The 22,723-nt window shown below is 42.1% G+C and overlaps 1 protein-coding gene and 1 pseudogene across 1 annotated transcript; one reads left to right on the top strand and one right to left on the bottom strand.

The window, feature by feature from the left end:
- Positions 1 to 64: 64 nt before the first annotated feature.
- On the bottom strand, positions 65 to 20,534 carry LOC142854116 (class I histocompatibility antigen, Gogo-B*0101 alpha chain-like; annotated as a pseudogene).
- Or12d3 (olfactory receptor family 12 subfamily D member 3) lies at positions 8,715 to 9,674 on the top strand. Its single transcript, XM_075979217.1, has one exon. It carries the CDS (start codon positions 8,715 to 8,717, stop codon positions 9,672 to 9,674), a length of 960 nt encoding a protein of 319 aa, XP_075835332.1.
- Positions 20,535 to 22,723: the final 2,189 nt, after the last annotated feature.

The following is a 22,723-nucleotide window of genomic DNA, read 5'->3' as shown; positions in this document are numbered from 1 at the left end:
AAATCACAAGTAAGAGGTCAGGAAATTGGTGAGGCTGGCAATAATCTAGGTCAACAGAAGCAGGTTGAGAAAGGATATCACTTTATTCTCTTTTATTGGAGAATATATCCCAGGATTCTTTTCAAAATAATTTATTATTGCTGCCATATGTATGCATACACACATATAATATGTGTAAAGTAAGATGTAGCATTTTATGGGAAAGTAAATTGCAAATTTCATCATCAAGTCTACATGCTCAAGCCCAAATACACACAATAGAAAAGGACCTTTCAATTTCACACTATAATAATAAGAAATGAGCATTGTTCTAGTTTTTTCTGTATTGGTGTTTTGTTTCTATAGTTTTCTTTTCATTAATCATTAGTAGCAGTGCTCTATATATTAACAGGCTACAGTGCGACAATTTAGTCCATGTCTGTACTGAGTAATGATTTAATTGGTGCACTCTTTATGGTGTGTTCAATAAACAATTCATAGTAGTTCACATAGTCTTTTAAACCAATTTGGAAATTGTTGAACTAACTGTTATTGTTCCCTTGGGCATAATCCAGGAAGCTTTTCAATCAAGGCATTTAAAGTCCAATAGAAAACCTTCACTATCCCCTATAGGTCACATTTCAGGTGCTTTGCAGTAGAGAAACCTGCTTAGTGCCTGATGCACCTCCTGGTCCCTCAAGGTATAGATGACAGGGTTGAGGATCGGAGTGACCACTGTGTAGAGCAGGGCTACAACCTTGGAGAGGAGCTGGGAATGGACAGCAGAGGGCGCAATGGACAAGACCAGGAGTGTTCCATAGAATGTGGACACCACAGCCAGGTGAGAGGAGCCTGTGCTTCTCCGCTCCTTCAGCCAATAGCCTGTAAGATACCAGCCCACTTGGGCGTAGTCTGTGCATCATGTAAATGCCCAGTGCCTGTGGAGACTAGAAGAGGGTTTTAATCCCCTGCAACTGGAGTTATAGATGTTTGTGAGCTGCTGCATTGATACTGCTAATCAAAACCAATGTTGATGAAGATGTGAGGCTTATTGCTGCCTCATGGAACCGTAAAAGTCTGACTGGGTTTCAAGGCAACTATATAGTTTGGCAGCAGCCCAGGAAGAATCTATTATGTTTAGAAAAAACATTGTTTCTAGCAATGCTCTGTTTATAATCCCTTTAAGGTGACCTTATTTACCACAATTGAAACACTTGACATTTTGATTTTTCCTCGAACCCCTGGAAATCACCTCTTATCCAAGTATCCTCATGGTCACTACAAAATACCACAGTGCATTGTGTGAGATTAAGAGGGGAAAGGAGGAGGTAGGGAGAGAGGGAGGGAGGGCGGGAGGGCGGGAGGGAGGGAGAGAGAGAGAGAGAGACAGAGACAGAGAGAGACAGAGAGAGAGAACATGCAGGAGAAGAGAGCAGAATTCTGAAACCTCTAACATGCACCAGACAAAGAAAATATGGAAGCAAGAAAGTCCTATGCGTGGCTTTGGCTAACAGAAAAAAGGAAACATTGTCGAATCCATGGCACATTGTTCAATTCTGCAGAACATAATTTTAAAATGGAAGGTTTGCAATCTGATCAGTAAATACACTGGAAAGGGAGCCTCTGTTCCTCTAGCATGTTCATTGGTACTCTGGTGGGGAATCTTCAAAGAGGTCTTGCAGTCCAACCTTTTGGTCACTATGAGAAGCCCTGGAGTTTTTCATAGGCTCTAAAGTCCTCCCTTTGCACTGGTGATCCCAGTAAGAATCCCCGGAGTCAACGCAGATACAAGAAACTGCCTTGTATACAGATTCATTAACACAGTTGGCAAGCTTGACTGAATGGCACGGGAAACAGTTCTGAAAGGTAGAGAAAACAAAGATGGCATTAAAACACAAATATTGTAGGCTGCCGTTTTGTCTTGTTGACCATGTCCTTTGCTTTACAGAAGCTTTTCAGTTTTAGGAGGTCCCATTTATTAATTGTTTCTCAGTGTCTGTGCTGCTGGGGTTATATTCAGGAAGTGGTTTCCTGTGCCAACGCATTCAAGAGTACTTCCCACTTTCTCTCCTATAAGGTTCAATATGGCTGGCTTTATGTTGAGGTCTTTGATCCAACCACTTTTGGGTATGTATATGAAGGATGCTCAATCGTGCCACAAGGGCATGTGCTCAACTATGTTCATAGCAGCATTGTTTGTCATAGCCAGAACCTAGAAACAACCTAAATGCCCCTTGACCAAAGAATGGATAAGGAAAATCTGGTACATTTATACAATGGAGTACTACACAGCAGACAAAAATAATGACATCTTGAATTTTGCAGGAAAATGGACGGAGCTAGAAAACTCATTTTGAGAAAGACAATTATCACATGTACTCACTCATAAGTTGTTTTTAAACATAAAGCAAAGAAAAACAGTCCACAAATCACAATCTCAGAGAACTTAGACAACAATGAGGAGCCTAAGAGAGACATACATAGATCTAATCTGCATGGGAAGTAGAAAAAGACAAATTCTCCTGAGTACATTGGGAGCATGGGGATCTTGGGGAAGGGTTTAAGGGGAGAGGAGAGGCAGGGAGGGGAGCAGAGAAAAATGGAGAGCTCAATAAAAATCAATAAAAAGATGACAAAAGTTAAAAAATAAACAAAAATATTGACATAAATTCTGATGAATCTAAAGTTGATTTTAGTGATGTTTGATGAATTGACACAAAATATATTACTACTCCACTTATAGTCAGAAATGATATTAATCATAATGTCAATTCAAAATGAATTTATTAGAAGGCTTGCAGTGTTTCAATAGGCCCACTTGCCACTTTTCCCAAGTGTCTATATAAATACCCGTCCTCACAGGGAAGTTAGGCAAACACTTAGGTTGCTCAGTCTTCCGTGTCTGATGGTAAATGATCAGATGAAGACCTCATTTTAATTTGCAGCATAGTGCTCTAAGTTTCATGACTTTTGCATTCACCAGTTGTTAGATTCTCGAGGAACGCGGCGGTGCCGCCTCAGCTTTGATATTATGACCACTCTTTTCTCTTTCATAATTGGCAAAGCATTTTACCAAATTTTTATTTTTAACATTCATGAAACTGTTTGATTAGAACAAAAGGAAAAGGAGTAAATTAATACTTATGGGAAAAGAAATTTGGACAGAATGAATCCTTGGGGAGAGGACCCCAAGATATGAATGCCCAAGACGCTGCTGGGGAAGTATGAGAGGAATCACCCTGATTTCTGCTGTCAGAATAGAGAGTGTGCTGAGAGTAACGCTGTATTTATAGATAAGTTCTTATTTCCACTCTAAAGTATGAAGAGCAGCTTAGACTAAAGGGCAAGCGTAATATTGGCAGAAACTTTCTTTTGTTTCCCCCCTCTTTCTATTTCTCTCTTTCCCTCCCTCCTTCTCTCCCCCTTCTCCCCTCACTCCCTTCCTTTTTTTATTAGACAGGTTGCCATATAGCCAAAGCTTGTCTGAAAATCACTATGTAGCCCAGGTGAACTCTTTGAACTTTTGATCTTCTACTTCCTGAGATATTGGCTTATGGGGAATATGCCTTCACATGGACTATTAGAACCAATTTATTTCTGAGACAAGGAAGTTTAGACCACAGCATTGGGTGAGTAAGGGTAACCTGGGGCTAGAGTTGGCTAAGTTTGTGAAAATTATAGCATAAACTGAGTAGGTTCACCTTACTATCTGGAAGTCTTTTATTTTCCTAATTTGTTTATAGATTTTTTTGGCATGCACATGTGCCAGGGGAGAATGTTCAGAGCTCACGGTAGGTTGTATGACCAAGCATATAATATGTTGGAAATATATGTGTGACTTTAGTGCATCTCGTGGTAGAAGTGGGCATGTGTGTGCGTGTAATGATGAGAGAGGAGATAAGGGGAAGGGTGAGAGAAAAGACTTAGAGGGTTAATCTCTTAGTTTCTGTTAATATCAGTGAGCTTCAGAGAAGCAGGTTGTATTTCAGTGTCGTTAACAAGTTAGGCTGTATTTGGTGTTAAATAAGCACACAAATCTGTAGGAGTGTTTTTGGTGGAAGAGGGGTAGTTCTATTTCAGGAAAAAATGAAAATAATTTGTGAACTATAGTAGGATATACTTCTTAAATTATTTCATGTGTGTATACCCAAGTCCTTGACCATGTGTGTAGTGATATTTCATTTGTATTTTAATAAATAAAGCTTGCCTGAAGACCAGAGAACCAAACAGCCATGCTAGCCAGTCACATAGGCCAGGCAGTGGTGTCACACAGCTTTAATTCCAGAAGCCACACTAGCTAGTCATGGAGGCTACGCAGTAGTGGTGCACGCCTTTAATCCCAGCACTGGAGACGAATATAAGACAGGAGGAGACTGGAACTTACTTTTTCAGTCTGAAGATTTCATAGAGGTAAGAGCTCTCTAGTGGCTTGTCTGCTTTGCTTTTCTGATCAGCAGGCTGAACCCCAAAATTTGTCTCTGGGCTTTTATTAATCGTGCTACACACATAGGTCAGTTAGCATGTCCTCTGCTCTGTTCATGATTCTTGAAATTCCCCACCATCAACATTTACATTTAGAACATTTCTCTTATATATGTGTGCGTGGCAGCCATCTCCTTGCTGTCTGTGTTGAAATTTTCATACTGCTTCTGATGCTGACTAATCCAGATGGGTCATGCCAGACAACAAAATTCCAAAACAACTGTCCCCCACCCTTGCTAAAGCCATTTACTGAATCCAGGACACAACTCCCTCATGTTCTGGTGTGTTGTTTTCACAAACTCTGACGTTAAGTTTAGCATCACAGTTAGGGGAATCTTGTTGGTAAAGTGTAGATACAAACTGTTATAAAAGGGAAATAAGACCTCAAGAGGTTTGTCAACGAACACTGAATATGTAATATTAAGCCATTAGTTAACCCAGTAAATGCACAGAGGAATTGGTGAAATTTCTACTTTATGCCTTTTGGTTTGTTGTTTTTGAGAGAAAGAGGTGTGCAGAAATAATCTCTATTTCATAGATTGCAAAATATAGACCATGACTCACTTCAAATCTCAATGTTCTTGAATGGAATAAGTGAGCTAAAACTTGTGTATCCTCAGCCCACTTTTCTATCTTACCATTCTAGTCAGGGACAATTTCCCCTTCCTGTTTTTAAACAAATGCTTTGAGTTATATTTTGAATAATTTGCATGTTAATATTTAACAACAAAATAAAAAAAATGTTCTAAGAGGCATGCATTCCCTACACTCTTGTCCACTCGCCCTCCAGGCCTTTCCCCAAAGATCACGATGGTTAATAGTTTTCTTTGTCCATTGGCCCTCCAGGCCTTTACCCAGATATCACGATGGTTAATGGTTTCTTCTGGTATGTTCAGAGGGACTGACTACCCACAAAAGAAGATTCAGTGAGAAATATCAGCACCTTGATCACCTTGTACTGAATCTTGATTTTTGTCAATCAGCAAATCATCCTGAAATTCAGAATGTATATCCCTATGTGTGCACCTGTATGCATATATGTATGGATGTACATACTTACATCTTATGAGTTTATCTGGTAGTTAAGATTTATTTTTGAGCATATTCATATACATATATGTATTTAAATTCTACATGCTATTTCCTTTTATAAATGTAATAATTTCATCATAGTTGTGGGTATTTAGAATCTTTTCATTCACTTGTGTTTAAAATGGTCACGTGAACATAATGGTGTGGTATATAATTTTCAACTTGTTGAGAGACATGTACAAGTAAAGTTTAATAATTATGCAATTGATTAAAATTTCAATTCTAGGGGGCTGGAGAGATGGCTCGGAGGTTAAGAGCACTGACTGCTCTTCCAGAGGTCCTGAGTTCAATTCCCAGCAACCATATGGTGGCTCACAACCATCTATAATGAGATCTGGTGCCCTCTTCTGGCATACAAACATACATGGAAGGAATGTTGTATACATAATAAATAAATCTTTATAAAAAAATTTCAATTCTGACAGAATTGAAAATTTATCTTCATTTAAATAGTACAAAATTTCACCGTGACAAATTCCTATTTAAATATTTTCAAAAATACAATTGGTTTGTAAATACTTTGATGTCAAACTACAGTCCTAACTGTAATCTTTGTAACATGCAGTTATGACGTTAAATAATGCAGAATGCTGTGTTCCCGTACTCCGTTCTTCCAGAGGTAACAGATTATAGCAGAGGATTACAGCCAGGTTATTGAGCTGCTGCAGTTCATCCGTCCAGTGATCAACCAGCTGTCCTTGCTCTCATCCGTTCTGTGTTTGTGTCTACTCCTTCATAATCTCATGTGTGTCCTCACAGCTAGCACTGCACTGAAAATACAGAATAGCGTCTTCACCACGGGGACCAGCCAGTATTCTTTTTATGTTCATGGCTACACATCTGCCCCTTCGTACACCACATTCTGCCAAGCTGGGAACTACTTATCTGTTCTCAGTTTCTAGATATTGCCTACGTAAAAGCATGCTACATAAGCACAAAGCCTGGGTGTAAAACCTCTTGGGAGAGGCTTAAGCAGATTCATGAGGATTTCACTGAATTTTTCATTTCTTTTTTGCAATTGTTTTTGTTTTTCAAAGACAGGGTTTTACTATGCAGCCCATACTGGACTGGGACTTATGGCAGGTCCCCTTCCTGCATCAGTCTCTCAAGTGCTGGGATGGCAAATATGAGGCACTGCATCCAGTTTGTTCATTCCTGTTGTTGCAGAATTGTTTTCTCTGGCATATAAAATTTGCTTTGCTATTCACTGATTGAAGGACTTCTGTTCTACTCTGAATTCCTGGTTTTAATAAATGAATATTCTATAAACAATGTGTAAGATTTTACGGTAATATATTTTACATTTTCATTTATTTATTTACTTTTAACACAGTCTTTTCTCGTTCCACGCAGCCATCCCTGGTCCCACTTCCTCCCCATCCCACTCACCCTTTCCCCCACCCCACCCTTCCCCCCCACACCCTGAAAGGGCAAGGCTCTTCATGGGGGGTCAACAAAGCCTGACACATCACTTAGAGGCAGGACCAAGGCCCCTCCCCATATCTAGGCTGAGCTTTCATTTTACTGAGGAAAAGGCTTAAGTTTTGAAGAACTACAGTGCAGCTGTGGCTGTAAATTCTTTTTTTTTTTTACATGACACTGTGTTTGTTGATACTTGATTGTTTTCTGTTTTCTTAACATTGATCATATCTGCAAACAGACTGTCTTTTAAGTTGGTAACATATATCTTATGGCATTAGTTTTCACAGTCTTTTAAAATAAGTTCTGTCTTTGTTGATTTTTCTGCTATACATTTTTTATTGTAAAATTCATGCTATTTTTATTATTTATGCCTTATTTTCTTTAGGTTCAAGTTTCAAAAAACTATTTGAATAGTTCAGCTTTCTGAAATAAAAACAAACAAGCAACAAAACAAACAAAAAATCCCCAAACTTTAAAAAGGACTCAGTCTATGCTTGACTTAGTAAATGTTCAGTGTGCCCTAGTGATAGCATGACTTCTTTTATCTTTCAGTTCAGTGCTTTACATGCGCTAAATGAACGTGGAAGCTGCGTTGTTCAGCTCTTCATATCCTCAGATACTTTTTGGCTGGTTATTTAATCAATTGTATAGAGAGGCATGTTAGGACATTGGATTGTATATTTGACTACCATTCTTTTAGCGTTTAAAGCTACTTACCGGGAGTTTGTATTGTATTCTGATACTCTGGGCACTAATTATCAGAGACTCTTCCCGTGGGTGGTGGTGGAAAGTAGGCCATACACTTTCCCCAATGCCTCAACTCAGCCCAAGGGCTCCACCTTCTGTTGAGCCTGTGCGGTTGGTTTCTTTCTCAAATGGTAGTTTCCCTTGTTCTTAAACTACTCTGCCCCTCCCTTCACCGTCAGTGTCAGTGTTCACGCTGTGCTTTGTCTTCCTCCTGCTAGCTCCCCTTCTCTCAAGATAATCTCATTGAAGATGGTGTTGTGATACTGCTGGAATTGCTTAGGATTTAAAGGTTTTCTGAGCTACACTCAGAGCCCTGCAGCTGTGCTGCAATCCTGTGATGCAGACTGCCTTACTTTTCCTTTACTTACATGATATTTGAGGTTTGTGTGCTCCCCCTTCCTCTCCTTCTACCTATAACTCCTGTCACCTGGTTCCTTTCTTTTTCTTTCTCCCTCCCTCTTTTGAAACATGGTCTCACATTGTAGCCCAGACTGGCCTCAAACTCACAATCTTCCTTTTACCTCACTGAAGATTTAGGTGGTCAGGGAGGATGTAGAAATCCCTTGTCAGTGTTTGAGTTTCAGGAGAAGTGGGGGAAATTCCCACTCTGCTGTGTCTGCAGGATTATCAGAACCTAAATCAGAAGATAAACAATTACTCTCTTAGTCTTTGTGCTTTCAACAAGTGTAAACCTTGATTCTCATGCTGTGTGGAAGGTTATGGTTAGATCCTGCAAAAAGTGTCCTTATCTATATCTGGTTTAGTCCTAACATGCTTCTCTTATTAGTCAGAAACAATTTTATAGGTTTGGAATTTATCATATATACTGATTTCTAACTTTGTTGTAAGTAAATGAGCCCTGACTCCCAAATGCTCTTCACAGCACCGCACCCTAGGTTTCTCCGTAGAGTCCGCTTGCTTTTCACTTAGTTCCTAAGAGTAATACTTTAAGAAAATACAACACATTGCTCTCCGTATATTTTCCCTTAGTGATGGAGAATGCCACTTCGGTGGATGGGTTCCTCTTGCTTGGTCTGACCAGTGCCCATGACCTGCAGCCCATCTTTTTTATGATGTTCTTAACCATTTACTTGCTGAATTTGGCTGGAAATGGAGTGATATTAATGATCATCACTTTGGAGAGAAGACTCCACTCCCCTATGTACTTCTTTCTAGGAAACCTTTCCTGCCTGGATATTTGTTACTCTTCGGTGACTCTCCCCAAGGTTCTCATCAACCTCCTTTCCAGGCACAGAACCATATCTTTCCTCGGCTGCATCACCCAGCTACACTTCTTCCACTTTCTGGGAAGCACGGAGGCCATCTTGCTGGCTGTGATGGCCTTCGACCGTTTCGTGGCTATCTGCAGCCCACTCCGCTACACTGCTGTCATGAATCCCCAGCTGTGCATCCTGTTAGCAGCTATGGCCTGGATCACCAGCTTCTTCTATGCTCTGATGCATTCTGTCATGACTGCTCACTTGAACTTTTGCCACTCTCACAAACTCAGTCACTTCTTCTGTGATGTCAAGCCCCTCTTAGAAGTGGCCTGTGGCAACACAGTGCTCAATCAGAGGCTTCTTTCTGTTGTTACGGGCAGCATATCCATGGGAGCCTTTCTTCTTACCCTCCTCTCCTATTTCTACATCATTGCCTTTCTTCTTTTCAAGAACCAGTCCTGCAGAGCGCTACGAAAGGCTCTGTCAACGTGCACCTCACACTTTATGGTGGTTTGTCTTTTCTACGGACCTGTTGGCTTCACATACATCCGCCCTGCCACGGCCTCAGCCATGAGTGAGGACCGGGTGGTGGCCATCATCTATAGTGCAGTCACCCCAGTGCTGAACCCCCTCATCTATACCCTTAGGAACAAAGAGGTGATGTTGGCTCTGAAGAAGATCTTTGGGAAAAAGTTGTTTAAAGACCACCAGCTCCATGGAGGACACCAATGAGATTCGTATCTTATGTATATGAAGGCATTTCTCTGTAGTAAACGGTGAGTTAACGTTTTCCCCCTCTCTCAGGGGTTTTGAGTATTTCATGAAAAATAAGAAGTTCAAATCACATGGGAATAAGCAAAACAATTCTATAGTATTTTAAAATATGAATTTCAGTGTGTCAAGGGGTTTAACAATATCCATGGCACATATGCCCAGGTAATTAAGTGATGTGGAAATCTAAAAGAAGGTAGGAGGGACTGAGAGAGATGTGACAAGGTTCTTGATATATATTAGATAACTTGTCTGGTCTTTGCCCTGCATTCCTGGAAGAAAGCTGCATAAACCTTAAGTGTCTTAGTAACTCATGGGCCATCTGGCGCTTGCCTGAGTTTATATTCACAATAGATTTATGGTAGGCACCAAACAAACCTCAGATGGGAGGTTGGTTATGACAAAAAGATTATATGATTAGAAATCTGAGGATTTGGTGGCAATAGCTTGATTCTTTAGTGAGGAAGGCTAGAGATTAAGTTCAGCTATGAGGTCAAAAAGAAAAAAAATAAAGCCATGTAAGGAAGTCTTAGTAGAAACTCAATACCAAGGTGAGGTCCACATGTTTGCACATCAGTGTTTAGAAGGGTTGTACACTGTGAGGACCTCACAGAACTTTCCCTTTGTCCTTTTCCCAAGCTCTTAGCGTATCCTGTTTATGATAAACTAAAATCATGAGCATAGCATTTTCCTGAGTTCCATGAGTCTTCTCTGAAACGAAGGAAAACTATTCAACTGCAGGAAGGAAGAAATCTATCATCACAACACAGACAGAGCTGGAGATCAATGTTAAAGGACATATGCCAAGCATACAAAGACAGCAGGGTGGTACTTTAAGAACAGAATCTACTTGTTGGTAGAGGCATCTCCAACTTTTCTCGCTTAAGGGTTAATCCAGTGGGGCTAGTTAAGAACCTGGCTAGGGACCAGCCCTAGGAAGTTGTTTCCCTTTAAGACAATGTGCTTTTCCCACTCAGAATTCTTGTCCACTAGTGAAGTCCCTAGAGCTTAGCCTACCCCTCCTGAAGACTGGGCTGGGCCTGCCCACCTTTCTGAAGCAGGAGTCTCAGAAAGGTGTAACTATTTCTTTTTCTCCTTATTTGTTTTCTTTTGGATGTTGGCTAGAACCTAAGCATGCTTTTAAACTCTGTAACTAACTATGAAATGTGTACTGCTTTATCTCAAGTAACATGGCTTTTGCTTCTTCACTTCTCCATCCTGCCCCCCCCCCCACCTCCTTCCTTCCTTCCTGGCAGTTGTGAGATTTGCAGGCTGCCTGCCCTGGGATTTCTTTTTAAGCACTAATAAATTTCCCTCTAGCTTCCATTTGAGGTTTTTCCTTTCCTTCCAGCTTCAGTTTGTGTCTGTTTTTAAATCTGCTTAATAATGGGACTTAGAACCCCAAAGAGGGGACTCTGGCTTCCCAGGTATTACCTGATGGCTCTGCTGGGGCTCCTCAAGACTTCTGGTAACACTTCTTTCCTGCCTTTTAATTCTTCAATCGGCAGAGAAAATGAGCCCATTTCTGTACCCCTAGACAGCAACAAAGTCGGATATGGAAGCTAAGGTGAGCTTGTAGAAACTGTGACTAGAATAACGGGAAAGCACTGGTGAAAGCAAGATGATCAGGCACTACATTAGGAAGGATCAGGAAGTTCTGATGAGCTTTGCCCAGGTAGGTGACTGGGCAACTAAAGATGAAGGGTACGAGGGGGCCAGCCTCCAGCAGCACAGGGCTTGACAGGAGTCCACGGAGTTGGTGAGGCTAAACTTTTCTATCTGAGGTGGCGTTAGGGAAAAAGGCACCCACAAACTTTCTTGATTGGCTTCTTCTTTATTTTCTTCCTATATTTGCTACAGCTTTTATACCCCAATAGAATCTTCCAGGCAGCACAAGAGTCAAAACAGTTGCATTCCATTTTTCAAGTAAATGATTATAAGTAAAAACATGTTTTTCATCTCCCCATGATTCAAAAAGAGTCATTCCCATAGCCCACACACAATATGTCTAGATAATAAGCAAGCAAGAGGCATTGTTCTCAGTCAACTTTTTTTTTTTGTTGGCAGGCCGCAAATTGTGGTTAAAAAGAAAGAATAAATTACTTAATTATGAAAGGTGATTTTGAGGGAGTTACAAAGTAAACTTTTATACATAAAAGACAGATAAACGCTAGTTCTCAGGGTGCACACCCATTTACCAATAACAGAAAGCTGAGGTCAGGAATTGATGCAAAAAATTAATCCTCACCTTTGTTTATTAACCAGGTTTAGCAAGAGAAGCTAGTAACAATTAGGCTGTTTTGTATTTTTGACCCTAACCTAATGAGACAAACAGCCCAGCTATGTGTCTTTGTGAACCTTAGATTGTTTTCTGGGGTTCTTTATTTTAAAACTACTAGCAAGGCATCTGATCTAACCTGAAGTTATATTGAGGCTTTGTTTTAGCTAATTGTACATGACCACCACTTTTCAGCATTAAGAGAATTAGAGACAGCCGGGCTCCTGACTCAGGAGCTTTCCTTTCAGACATTAACCTGAGCAGCTTCTAGAGTGGGGCTCATGAGTCTTAGCTATGAAACATATTCTTGTATTCACTTTATTCATTAAAACTCTGTATAGGCTATCATTATTATTATTATTATCAAATTGGACAGTACAGCTAAGGAGGGGGTCATCTTCTTGACAATTCCACAGGTAAAAATGCCCAGTAGAACAGGCATAAGACAAAGACACTATACTGCAGGCAGTGGAGATCTCCCTATGTCTACTCACACAGTGTCAGATACCAGAAAAAGAGAGCTGCAGCAAACACATAAAGGCACAGCAGAAACAAAAGATATTCTAGGTTCTGCAGTCCTGTGGTCTTGCCTAAACAAGATTGGCCCATCAGAGGGTTCCCTTCTTGTGGGAGGACACCTGGAACTTCAATTGCAACTCACTGTTCCTCTGGCACGGTCAATGACAGAAGGGATTCTTAGGGTTAGCAATGGCAAGAAGAGGGTGAGGGACTGAAGACAGTCACGAGAATCCTTGGATGCCAGGCTCTTCTTGGGCCACCCTATCCTTCTCTACTCAGAAGAGGTAGGCAGAGAGCCATGAATGCAGGAGTTAGAGCATGAAGGAAGACCCAAGCCTGCTGAAAAGGAGATAACTGTTTCCTAAGCAATTGAGGATTCAAAGACCCCTAAATATTTTACCCCGAGATAAAATCAACATCAGCTAACCAGTAGCCACCTGGCCTCACAGCCTCCCTCTATACAGTTAAAGCCTTAAGATTTAAAGCAAAGAGAAAATAAAGACGTTTAGGTATCCACCTCCAGGAAGTTCTTATTATTGGTGTTTTTATTTCTTTTTGTTTTATGAGATGTTAAAGGTGGGACACAGGGGCATGCAAGACAAATGACATCAAGTCACAAGACAGCACAGAAGGCTTACCGTGAGGGGTCTATCAAGGCAGCATGTGATATCAAGAGTATGTGTCCTTCCCCACAGATCCATAAACCGAGGGGGGTGCTTCTTCAGGGATGTAGCCACTCATACGTTATTCACACTCTTGTAGGCAGGCCTTTATATATGCTCTTATCAGTAACACTAATTAAACTTCTTGGTTTGCCAAATTAGATTTTGGGGAAATAAGTTCTTTGGTCTGTTATTAGTACCTTATCTTAAGAGAACAAGTATTCATTTTTTTCTCATCATTCCAGGAAATTAATGCAGCAAGCAAAGATGAGTTTGAGAGGAGATGTTGTATTAGTATAGATTAATTTAAATTATCTTATTATAATTTAATTAACAAGTAAATTGTATATATTTCTTATGTGTAGCATGATGTTTTTATGTAAATGCACAGTGGAATGATTAAGAAAACTGACTAATATGTACATGAGTTGGTGCCTTAGCAATATCACCAAGTTAAGAATAATTTTTGATGAGTACATTTAATATCTGTTCTCTTAGAAACTTTAAAGTATACAATTAATTGTTATAAGACTAGAGTTACTCTGTTGTACAAAATATCTCCCAACTCTGCCATTTAATAAAATCTCTTCTTACCAATATCTCTCCAATGCATTACCTTCCCTGCCTAGGCCCTGTTCATATTCTGGGTTCTAGTCCCTGAACAAATTGGGCATGGTGGAAGAGCCTTTAACCCATCAGCTCAGCATCTCCTCCACAGATGCTCTTGTCATATACACCTTGTAGGATCCTTATCCTCAGCTGAAGGTAATTCCATCTTTGTCATCATATTTTCATCATTTTAATGTATTTTTTACTCTTCTTACATTTTTAACCTTCTGGATTTGGTCTGGTCACAGAAGCCACAAAGCTTGTCTTTGACATGCATAGACCATGCCATCGTTTTCATTATCTCAACTGTTCATAAGCAGTTCCTGGAATCAACGTCACCAGTTGTCATCTGGAAGACCGAAGAGTTTCCTATGCTGTTCCCAAAGTTTTGCCAGTCTTGTCTTTCTGTTTTAATTCCATTCTCATCTGTGAAGCTGGAGGGACCCTTGCAAAATAGCCACATATATTCTGTTTGTTTAAAACTGCCTCACCACACTAATCATCCTCTGGTCTGTTTTAGATCTACAAGACCAGCTGCACCTCTCATCCACTCTCAGTGACTGCTCATCAGTCCTAGATCCTGTATCCCTCTAGAACACTCTGAGATCCTCCCCCGAGGGTACTGATCCACTCTCAGTGACTGCTCATCAGTCCTAGATCCTGTATCCCTCTAGAACACTCTGAGATCCTCCCCTGAGGGCACTGATCCACTCTCAGTGGCTGCTCATCAACCCTAGATCCTGTATCCCTCTAGAACATGCTGAGATCCTCTCCTGAGGGCACTAAAGGATCCCCTTGCTTTGAAAAAATGTCCTGAAGACATTCTTATAACTATTTTTTACATTTTCTTTATATTTGTCCTCACAGCCAACCTTCCCAATGAAGTGTACACTGAGAACTCTAGTAAAACAGCCATCCTCCCTGCACCCACACTTACATTCTGGATATCCTTCCCTGTAACATTTGTCCCCCCAGAATGTGATTGCCAGCCTCATTTACTACTCCATAGTGTGTACCAAGTGCCTCTTCTCACTACAACACATGCCCCACAAGACTGGTATACGGGCCTGGTATTTCAGTTCTTTGTTTTATCCTATATGTTAAAATTTTGTGTCATGTAGACAATCCTCAAGGAATGTCATCTGGATCAGCGATCACTATAGAGACACCCCCACTCCTGCAGGCACGATCTTTCCTGATCGCGACTTAGGCCAGCCCTTCTCTGTGGCCCCTGCAGCACAAGAGCCGCACCCTGAGCTCAGAGACACATGAGCTTCCTCAGAAGTGTGGCTCTTTTTCTTCCTTCTGTCTGTTCCTTCTAAAGCAGTCTTCACATTCCATAGTTCATGCATAACTTCTTACTTCAAAATGTATAACCCATCTAGGCACTTAGGAGGTTGCGGCAGGAGGACCGGGAATGCAGGGCCAGCCTGAGGCTCACTGTGAGTCTCTGTCTCGGAGTGGCTGGCAGCATATTGCACAGTAGAGCACTGGCTAGCACAAGTGGTGGTAGAATAAAGATGCTTGACCTATGGGCCCGGCTTTACATCCTCCTAAAAATTTAAACTAGCCAGGAGGTGGTGGCATGTGCCTTTAATCCCAGCATTCGGAGGCAAAGACTGGCAGATCTATGCAAGTTGGAGACCAGCCTAGTCTACAAGAGCTAGTTCCAGGACAGGCTCCAATGCTACACAGAGAGACACTGTCTCAAAAAACCAAAAAATTAAATTAAATTAAACCACACACACACATATACACACTCAACACACTATCTACATATATGTCCAAGATCTTGGGATTGAGCAGGGCCTTACAAGAGCTCAGGGCAGTAAGAGGGACAGGTGAGCAAAGAAGACAGGACTTTAATACAATTTTACGTCAGTTTATTAAATATCTCCTCTCTGATAATTTCAGAGTTTAAATTCTTTAAAAAGATTTCAGAAGAGATGGGTAATTCAATCCATGAAAACTGCTGTAGGAAGGAAAGAGTTAAAAATCCTGAAAACGCACTTCCACCTGCTTTTAGGAGATTCCCAGGGTCTTTTGGGGACAATGATAGACAAAACACCGCATTACTGTCAGAGATGAAGACATGCAGAGGAGAAAGAGATTTAAAAAGAGGCATCGTGCACACAAATAAAAAGTGAGAACACAATGATGAAGTCTGAGGGCCAAATTTAGGCCAGAGCAGACTGAGCTGTTTCTGCAAGGCCCAGGTATTTTTGAATTCATAAGATTGCAGGTCTTGCGAGCATGGAACTCAGGACCGCGAGGGGTGCACCCACACATTGAGACAATGGGGATGTTCTATTGGGAACTCACCAAGGCCAGCTGGCCTGGGTCTGGAAAAGCCTGGGATAAAACCGGACTCTCTGAACATAGCGGACAATGAGGACTACTGAGAACTCAAGAACAATGGCAATGGGTTTCTGATCCTACTGCACGCACTGGCTTTGTGGGAGCCTAGGCAGTTTGGATGCTCAACTTACTAGACCTGGATGGAGGTGGGGGTTCCTTGGACTTCCCACAGGACAGGGAACGCTGATTGCTTTTCGGGCTGGGGGGGAGACTTAATTGGGGGAGGGGGAGGGAAATGGGAGGCGGTGGCGGGGAAGAGACAGAAATCTTTAATAAATAAATAAATTTAAAAAAAAAAGATTGCAGGTCTTGGTGGAAGAACATTATACTGAAGGTCAGGGAGAGAGGAGGTGAGATGACCTGGCTAAGGATGACTACATCCAAATCCACAGAAGGCAGAGCCGTGACCAAGCCCAGTCACGTCCTATAGCCCTACTCAGCACATCAAACACATGGGTCTTGGATGTTTTCAGATTTTATTTCTTGTCAAGTTTTTTGTGACACTTTTAATGACATTGCCCTTTTAATGAACTCCCCCCCAACACACACCTTACATCTACAAGTTAAAAAGAAATCTTGCACCTATGGTTCTTTTTGTTTTTTTTAACAAGATCTCACTATGTAGCCTTGGTGGGCCCAGAACTTGCTATATAGACTAATGTGCTCTCAGACACACAAACACCTGGCCACATCTGCTTTCAGAGTGCTGAGATTACAGGGGAGTACCACCATGCCTGCCAACATCTGTTTTCCATAAGGAAGCAAGAAGCTACTATCAGGGAAAGCCAAAGCTCAGCAGGGGTTGGAGACTTCCCAGCTCCGCATTTGCTGGAACAGGGTGGGTGACACATCCTGTTGGAATGGGGTTTGGAGCTCAGGGCTGGGCTGAGGTCCTTACTTTCTCCCACAGAACTGACAGTAGACTGGTACTTGGACACAATCAGATGCCAGTTACAGAAGGAGAAGTCAGGAGTTCTTAAAACCACCACATGGAGAATAAGAGATCCAAACAAAACCTCTCTGGATCTGTATCCACATACGGTGTGATCTTATACTATGGAAGAAAATAATCGGGAAAGAATTCGGGTCAGTCACAGAGATTGGTGATACTTTAAATAGCCCATTACACACCTGTGTCCTCACTCCATAGACCAGGAATCTATTCTCTGCTCAAACTTCCTCCCATTTCATAACCTCTATCATGTCAAAGTTTTGCCCCAAGAAAAACGCATCGGATCCTTGGGAAATGTCTTACCTGAGACAGAATAAAACAAGACCTGGTTAGAGTCCACAGGAGATGGGGCTAAAGGAGGGATTATCATCTGGCTCAGCTCCTCCATGCACTTCACCCCCATCGTTATTACTGGCATGAGCATATCTGTGGCTTCTTCCACCTGTGGGGGAGAATAATCTATGAGGGACTAGGGGAGCAGCAGGGCTATTAAGATGTGGAAAGAATCCTAGTCCTGACACCGGGAAATTTCAGAATTCTGACTGCAGAATCAGAGAAGACTGAAGAAGCAAGTGTAAAGATGTTCAACTGTCCTCCTGCCGTCTGCCCTCAGAGGGACCTGCTCCTCTGACCTCTGGCTCCTGGGAATCAGACCCACAACAAACATGGTGATAAATCTGTCCTGTTTTTCCATTTATGACAGAGTATCTGCACAGAGGTCAAGGTTGCACATGTATACGGTATGGACTTTAAATCCCAGTCTGTGCTGAACATAATTCTGAAAGACAACACTGAATAACACAAACACCAATTCTAAACATTTATTTATTTTACTTTGTGTTTGTGTGGTGTTTGTGTGTGCATGTGTGAGTTAATGTGCACAATGCATGCGGAGTGCCTGTAGAGAGGACGGCATTGGATCACCTGGACCTGAAGGTACAGAAGGTTGTGAACCTCCTGATGTGGGTGCTGAGGAACAAACCACGGACCTCTGCAAGAGCAGTAAGGACTCTCAACCAGCTCTCCAGCTTCAATACTGTACATTTTTAAGGATTTAGAGCTTCATGTGTCTGAAGGAGCAGGTGGAATCTGTGGCTGGTTGGCAAAAAAAAAAAAAAAAAAACAAACGTGTGCATAGAGGATGCACTGGCTGTTTTTTTTTTTTTTGTGTGTGTGTGTTAACTTGACATAAGTTAAAGTTAGAGTCATCTGAGAGGAGAGAACTTCAATTGTAAAAATGCTTGATAAGGTCTGGTTGTAGGCCATTTTCTTAATTAGTCATTGATAGGGGAGGGCCTAGTCCATTATGGGTGCTCCTGTTCTGACATGCTTTTATGTTTTTCATTTTTTTAGTAAGTACCTTTTAAATGTAACTTAGTGCTTTTAACTAAATTAAAATTAAAGACAAAAATATTGTATTTTTGGAATTTTGAGCTTCTAAGATTTAAATATTTGGGAATATGACATTCAGAATTATGCCTTTGGGAATAATGGGACACACCCTTTCCCAGCAAGGAGGTATAGAAAATATTCTGGGGCTTGGTGTCCCTCAGTTAGAAAGAAAACTCAGGCTGCCCCTCTCCCTACCTGAGCTCTTCCTCCACATTACCACAGCAGCCAATGAAGCTCCCAGGAAAACCAAACCAACAGCAGCTACTACGATGTGGATGAAAGACTGGGGAGTTCTGCCTGGAAAGAAACAAAATATATACAACCCTGATCTCAAAACTCAACCTTGACCCTGCTCAAGGTCTCCAGAAGGACTTGCGCTTTCCCTGACCCCAGCTCTGCACCCACTCCCTCCTTACCCCATCTCAGGGTGAGGGGCTCAGGCAGCCCCTCATGCTGCACATGGCATGTGTATCTCTGCTCCTCCCCAGAAGGAACCACCACAGCTGCCCACTTCTGGAAGGTTCCGTCCCCTGAAGGCCTGGTCTCCACAAACTCCATTTCTTGAGTCTGTTCCTCCCCATCCCTCTGCCAGGTCAGGAAGATCTCAGCAGGGTAGAAGCTCCAGGCCCAGCACCTCAGGGTGACGTCTCCTTCAGGTCTGGGGTGATGAGTCACATGTGCCTTGGGGGATCTGAGGGTGAAGAGTTGGAAAATTTGCACATTTACATTTTTTCCCCTTGAGGCTCAGTGGTATTCTTGAGACCTTTTTGGGAACAGTCAGTAGAATAGGGTGGGGGGTGCAGTCTCACTTGTTTTCAATTCTAGAATCAGGGTGAATCAGCGTAGGGTAGGAGACTCAGGGTTACCAAGAAAAAAATACTTCTCGTTCAGACTGAATGGGGCTGAGAAACTGTATCACGGCAGGTCTGAGCTCCAACTCATTAGGATGAGTATTTTTGCCCCTAGTACCTGTGCGCAGTAGAGTCTTATTTCCCATCTCCAGGTATTTAAGGAGCGAGGCCACACAAGTTCCCTGCAAGTAGATCCTCCAGAACTCAGCCTCATTAGTTGTCTCCCAGTTTCTCTTGGTGATCTCAGCTGCCATGTCTGTTGCAGTCCAGGTGCTCAGATCTTCATTCAGGGTGAGGTAATCTTGCCCATCATAGCCAAACTGACGGTATGCATGAAGTAGGTGGCCGTTCGGTCCAATGTAGCAGCCAGTCATCCTTTGGATGGTGTGAGAACCTGGCCCCATCCCACAAGTCAGCCCCACCCACTTGGCCCACTCCTTTTATCCTCCCTTCCCACCCAACCAGATTTGACATTAAACTGAGAACTCCCCTCCTCCCAGCTCTTCCAGGTGAAGGCTTTCTATAGAGTAATTGCCTTAGGCTGAAATTTGAAATGGGTCACAGGGAGTTGTGAAAGAAGCTAGGCTACTACTTGGGCTCAAGGTCACTCACTGTTCTGACTCTGGTTGTAGTAGCTTTGAAGGTTCTGAAAGTACTCTTGAATCTGCTGTTTTGCGCCTTTGCCAATGCGTGTCTGGTGATCCCAGTACTCCTGTCCCACTTGGTCCATCCAGGGCACCCGGGGCTCAAACCTTGGATTCACTGCGTCACCGTTGAAGTGCACGAACTCTGTGTCGTCCACATAACCAACAGTCATGTAGAGGGCTTCCTTTAGGCCAGGTCTTGATATTGCGATGTCGAAATATCGCAAGGAGTGGGAACCTGGAGTAAGCAAGGGGCTGATGTCTGGCTTGACCCTCTTTTCACGGGGACCCAGGGCAAGTGGTGGAAAGGGAGCAGAAGGTGCAGGGCTCAGGGAGTGGGATATGATGAGCAGCCCAGCTGGGAGTGTCTGGCTAGGCAAGCTTTCCAGATATTCTCCCTATAAAAGACTTTTCCCTCAAGACCTGAACTCACCTTCAAAGGTCTGGGTCAGGGCAAGGGAAGCCCCTAACAGCAGGTGGAGAGTGCGTAGTAATGAAGTCTTCATTCTCTGGATTTGGAGAAAATCAAGTTCCTGTGGGTTCACGGTAACAATATACCCCGGAACTGCGACAGCAGTTCGCTGGGAACTTGATAGCCAATGAGAATGAGAACTGGTGTTTAGTCATCAGTATCCATGCAAAAGGTCTTCATTTGGTTTACAAGAGAAGGAGGGAAACTCCAGGGTTGTGAGTCCTGCTGTTTCTGGGAGAGTCTGGAAGCCTTTGCCCAGACGCTCCGACCTGCTCCCAGTGTTCATTGTTACACTGTTTTCCCAAATATTGCTAAGGTTTCAGTGTCTCTGTACGGCTTTAGGAATTAGGGTGATTTCCTAGTTGTAGTTTGTCTCTATCAGTATTAATCACATTAGAAATAAAACCCTAAACATAATTCACTTAAGAAATTTTACTAACCTACTATAGGAGTATTGTTTTTTGAAAGACAACTAGTTTCCAAAATATACTAAGAAGAGTGGAGTTTTTTAAAATTACATGCTACAATTTTCATGTCTTTCACTTTTGGATTTTTATATCTACCTCTGCTTGTAAGCTGTTACATTGATTGCGTATACGCAAAAAAAAAAAAAAATCAGCCTGAAAACACCACATGTGGAGAATTGTTTTCAATAACATGAATGTCCATCTTTGTTGAGACGATGAAAGGACACCAGCGTTAGCGTCTTCAAAGATGCTTGCAATGCAGAGTCTGAAATCTACCATGTGAATCTATCCAGCAAGGATGGTGGTTCACAGACACCTAGAGTCTGAGACAGAATGGGAGGTGTGCATTAATAGTGTGGAAATGTATGGGAGGGGAAGCAGTGAAAAGGAGACAGAAAGGAAGTGAAATCCAGACACACTGACCCTTAGATCTGTAACAGAAAATAGTCTACCCTGACACCAGACACCTGGCATTAACAACAGAGAAAGGGAAGGGTACCCCTTGGAAGGACTTGAGTGAAAGGGAAAGGGAAAATGTTGCTAAACTTCACAGGTACAACATTTGGGACTCTGCAAAATTATGATTTAAGATATGGGCAGCAAACAGACACTGGCAATGGGACCTTCTTCAACTTCTAGCATGATTACAGGTAGCCTGATGGGAATCATTTTCAAAGATTATAAAGTCAAGCCTTTTGGCCATCAAGAGCAGAAGCCCACGCATTTTTATGTCTTGAAACCATAAATGCCTACTTCTTCAGCCAATACGCAAGTGAGCACTGCTCCCCCTCCCGCAAGAAGCATTGTGTCCACTGATTCGGACACAGATTCACAGACACAAGTCAGGGGGAGTACACATTGCTGCAGTTGAAGCTAAAGATGCGGCCATGTGGGAAAGGCTGTGATACCCCTGTGGGGGGCGGGGGGACTATTAGCTGTATTTGAAGAGCGATACTGGCAGCAGCAGGCAGGCAAAGTCAGTGCTGACGCCTGTGAACCAGGAGAGATGACCTCTGCTTCATTGCTTTCGGTACTCTCGGAGTCTTAGAAAATATTTGGTGGAAACTTGCCACGGTTCCACGGTTGGGGAATTTCCCATGCCACACTCTTAATGGCATGTTCCTGTTAGTATGTGGGGGTGGAGAGTGGGTGAGTCATGGGAGAAGGGGGAGAGCGACATGTGAAATTATCTCTGTGCTGAAGGAGAAGCTGGCAAGAATGCAACCCAATAATAATAATCTGTCACCTGCATCAGACAAGGCACCTGGTAGGAAAGCAGAAAAAAATTTCTCCAAAAACCCTTTCTGATCCAAACTGTTAAGTCTTCAGAGGGAAAGTAACTCCACGTTTCCCTTCCTGCCCCTGTAAAAATAAGCTATATTAAAGGTTATATATGACAAACATATAGCCAACATTGTACTAAATGAGAAAAAAGTAAAGCATTTTCTTTAAAATCAAGGACAGGACAAGGTGTCCCCCTCTGTTTATTCAACATAGAGCTTGAGATTGTAGCTAGGTCAATAAGGCAGGAGAAAAGAAGGGACTGCAAATAGGAAAAGAAGTCTAATTATCCTAATTTGTAGATGACATGACCCTATGCATAAAATATCCTAATGACTTTTCCAGAACACTCTTATAAATGCTTTAAGCAAAGCAACAGAATACAAATGAACTAGCTGACAAATGAATCACAGAGAGTACTCATTTATACTTGTTTCCTAAAGTTGAAACATGTAAGAGTGAACCTAATGAAGAAAGGGAAAGACCTTTTCAAAGGAAAATTTAAGATACAACTTAAGAAACTGA

Source organism: Microtus pennsylvanicus, chromosome 7 (assembly GCF_037038515.1).
Source record: "Microtus pennsylvanicus isolate mMicPen1 chromosome 7, mMicPen1.hap1, whole genome shotgun sequence".
NCBI lineage: Eukaryota > Metazoa > Chordata > Mammalia > Rodentia > Cricetidae > Microtus > Microtus pennsylvanicus.
Note: the sequence above shows the minus strand (reverse complement) of the source record. Positions and strands in the feature narration are given on the sequence as shown.

Coding starts and splice junctions, on each gene's coding strand:
- Or12d3 (XM_075979217.1), top strand. CDS start 8,715: ATGGAGAATGCCACTTCGGTGGATGGGTTCCTCTTGCTTGGTCTGACC.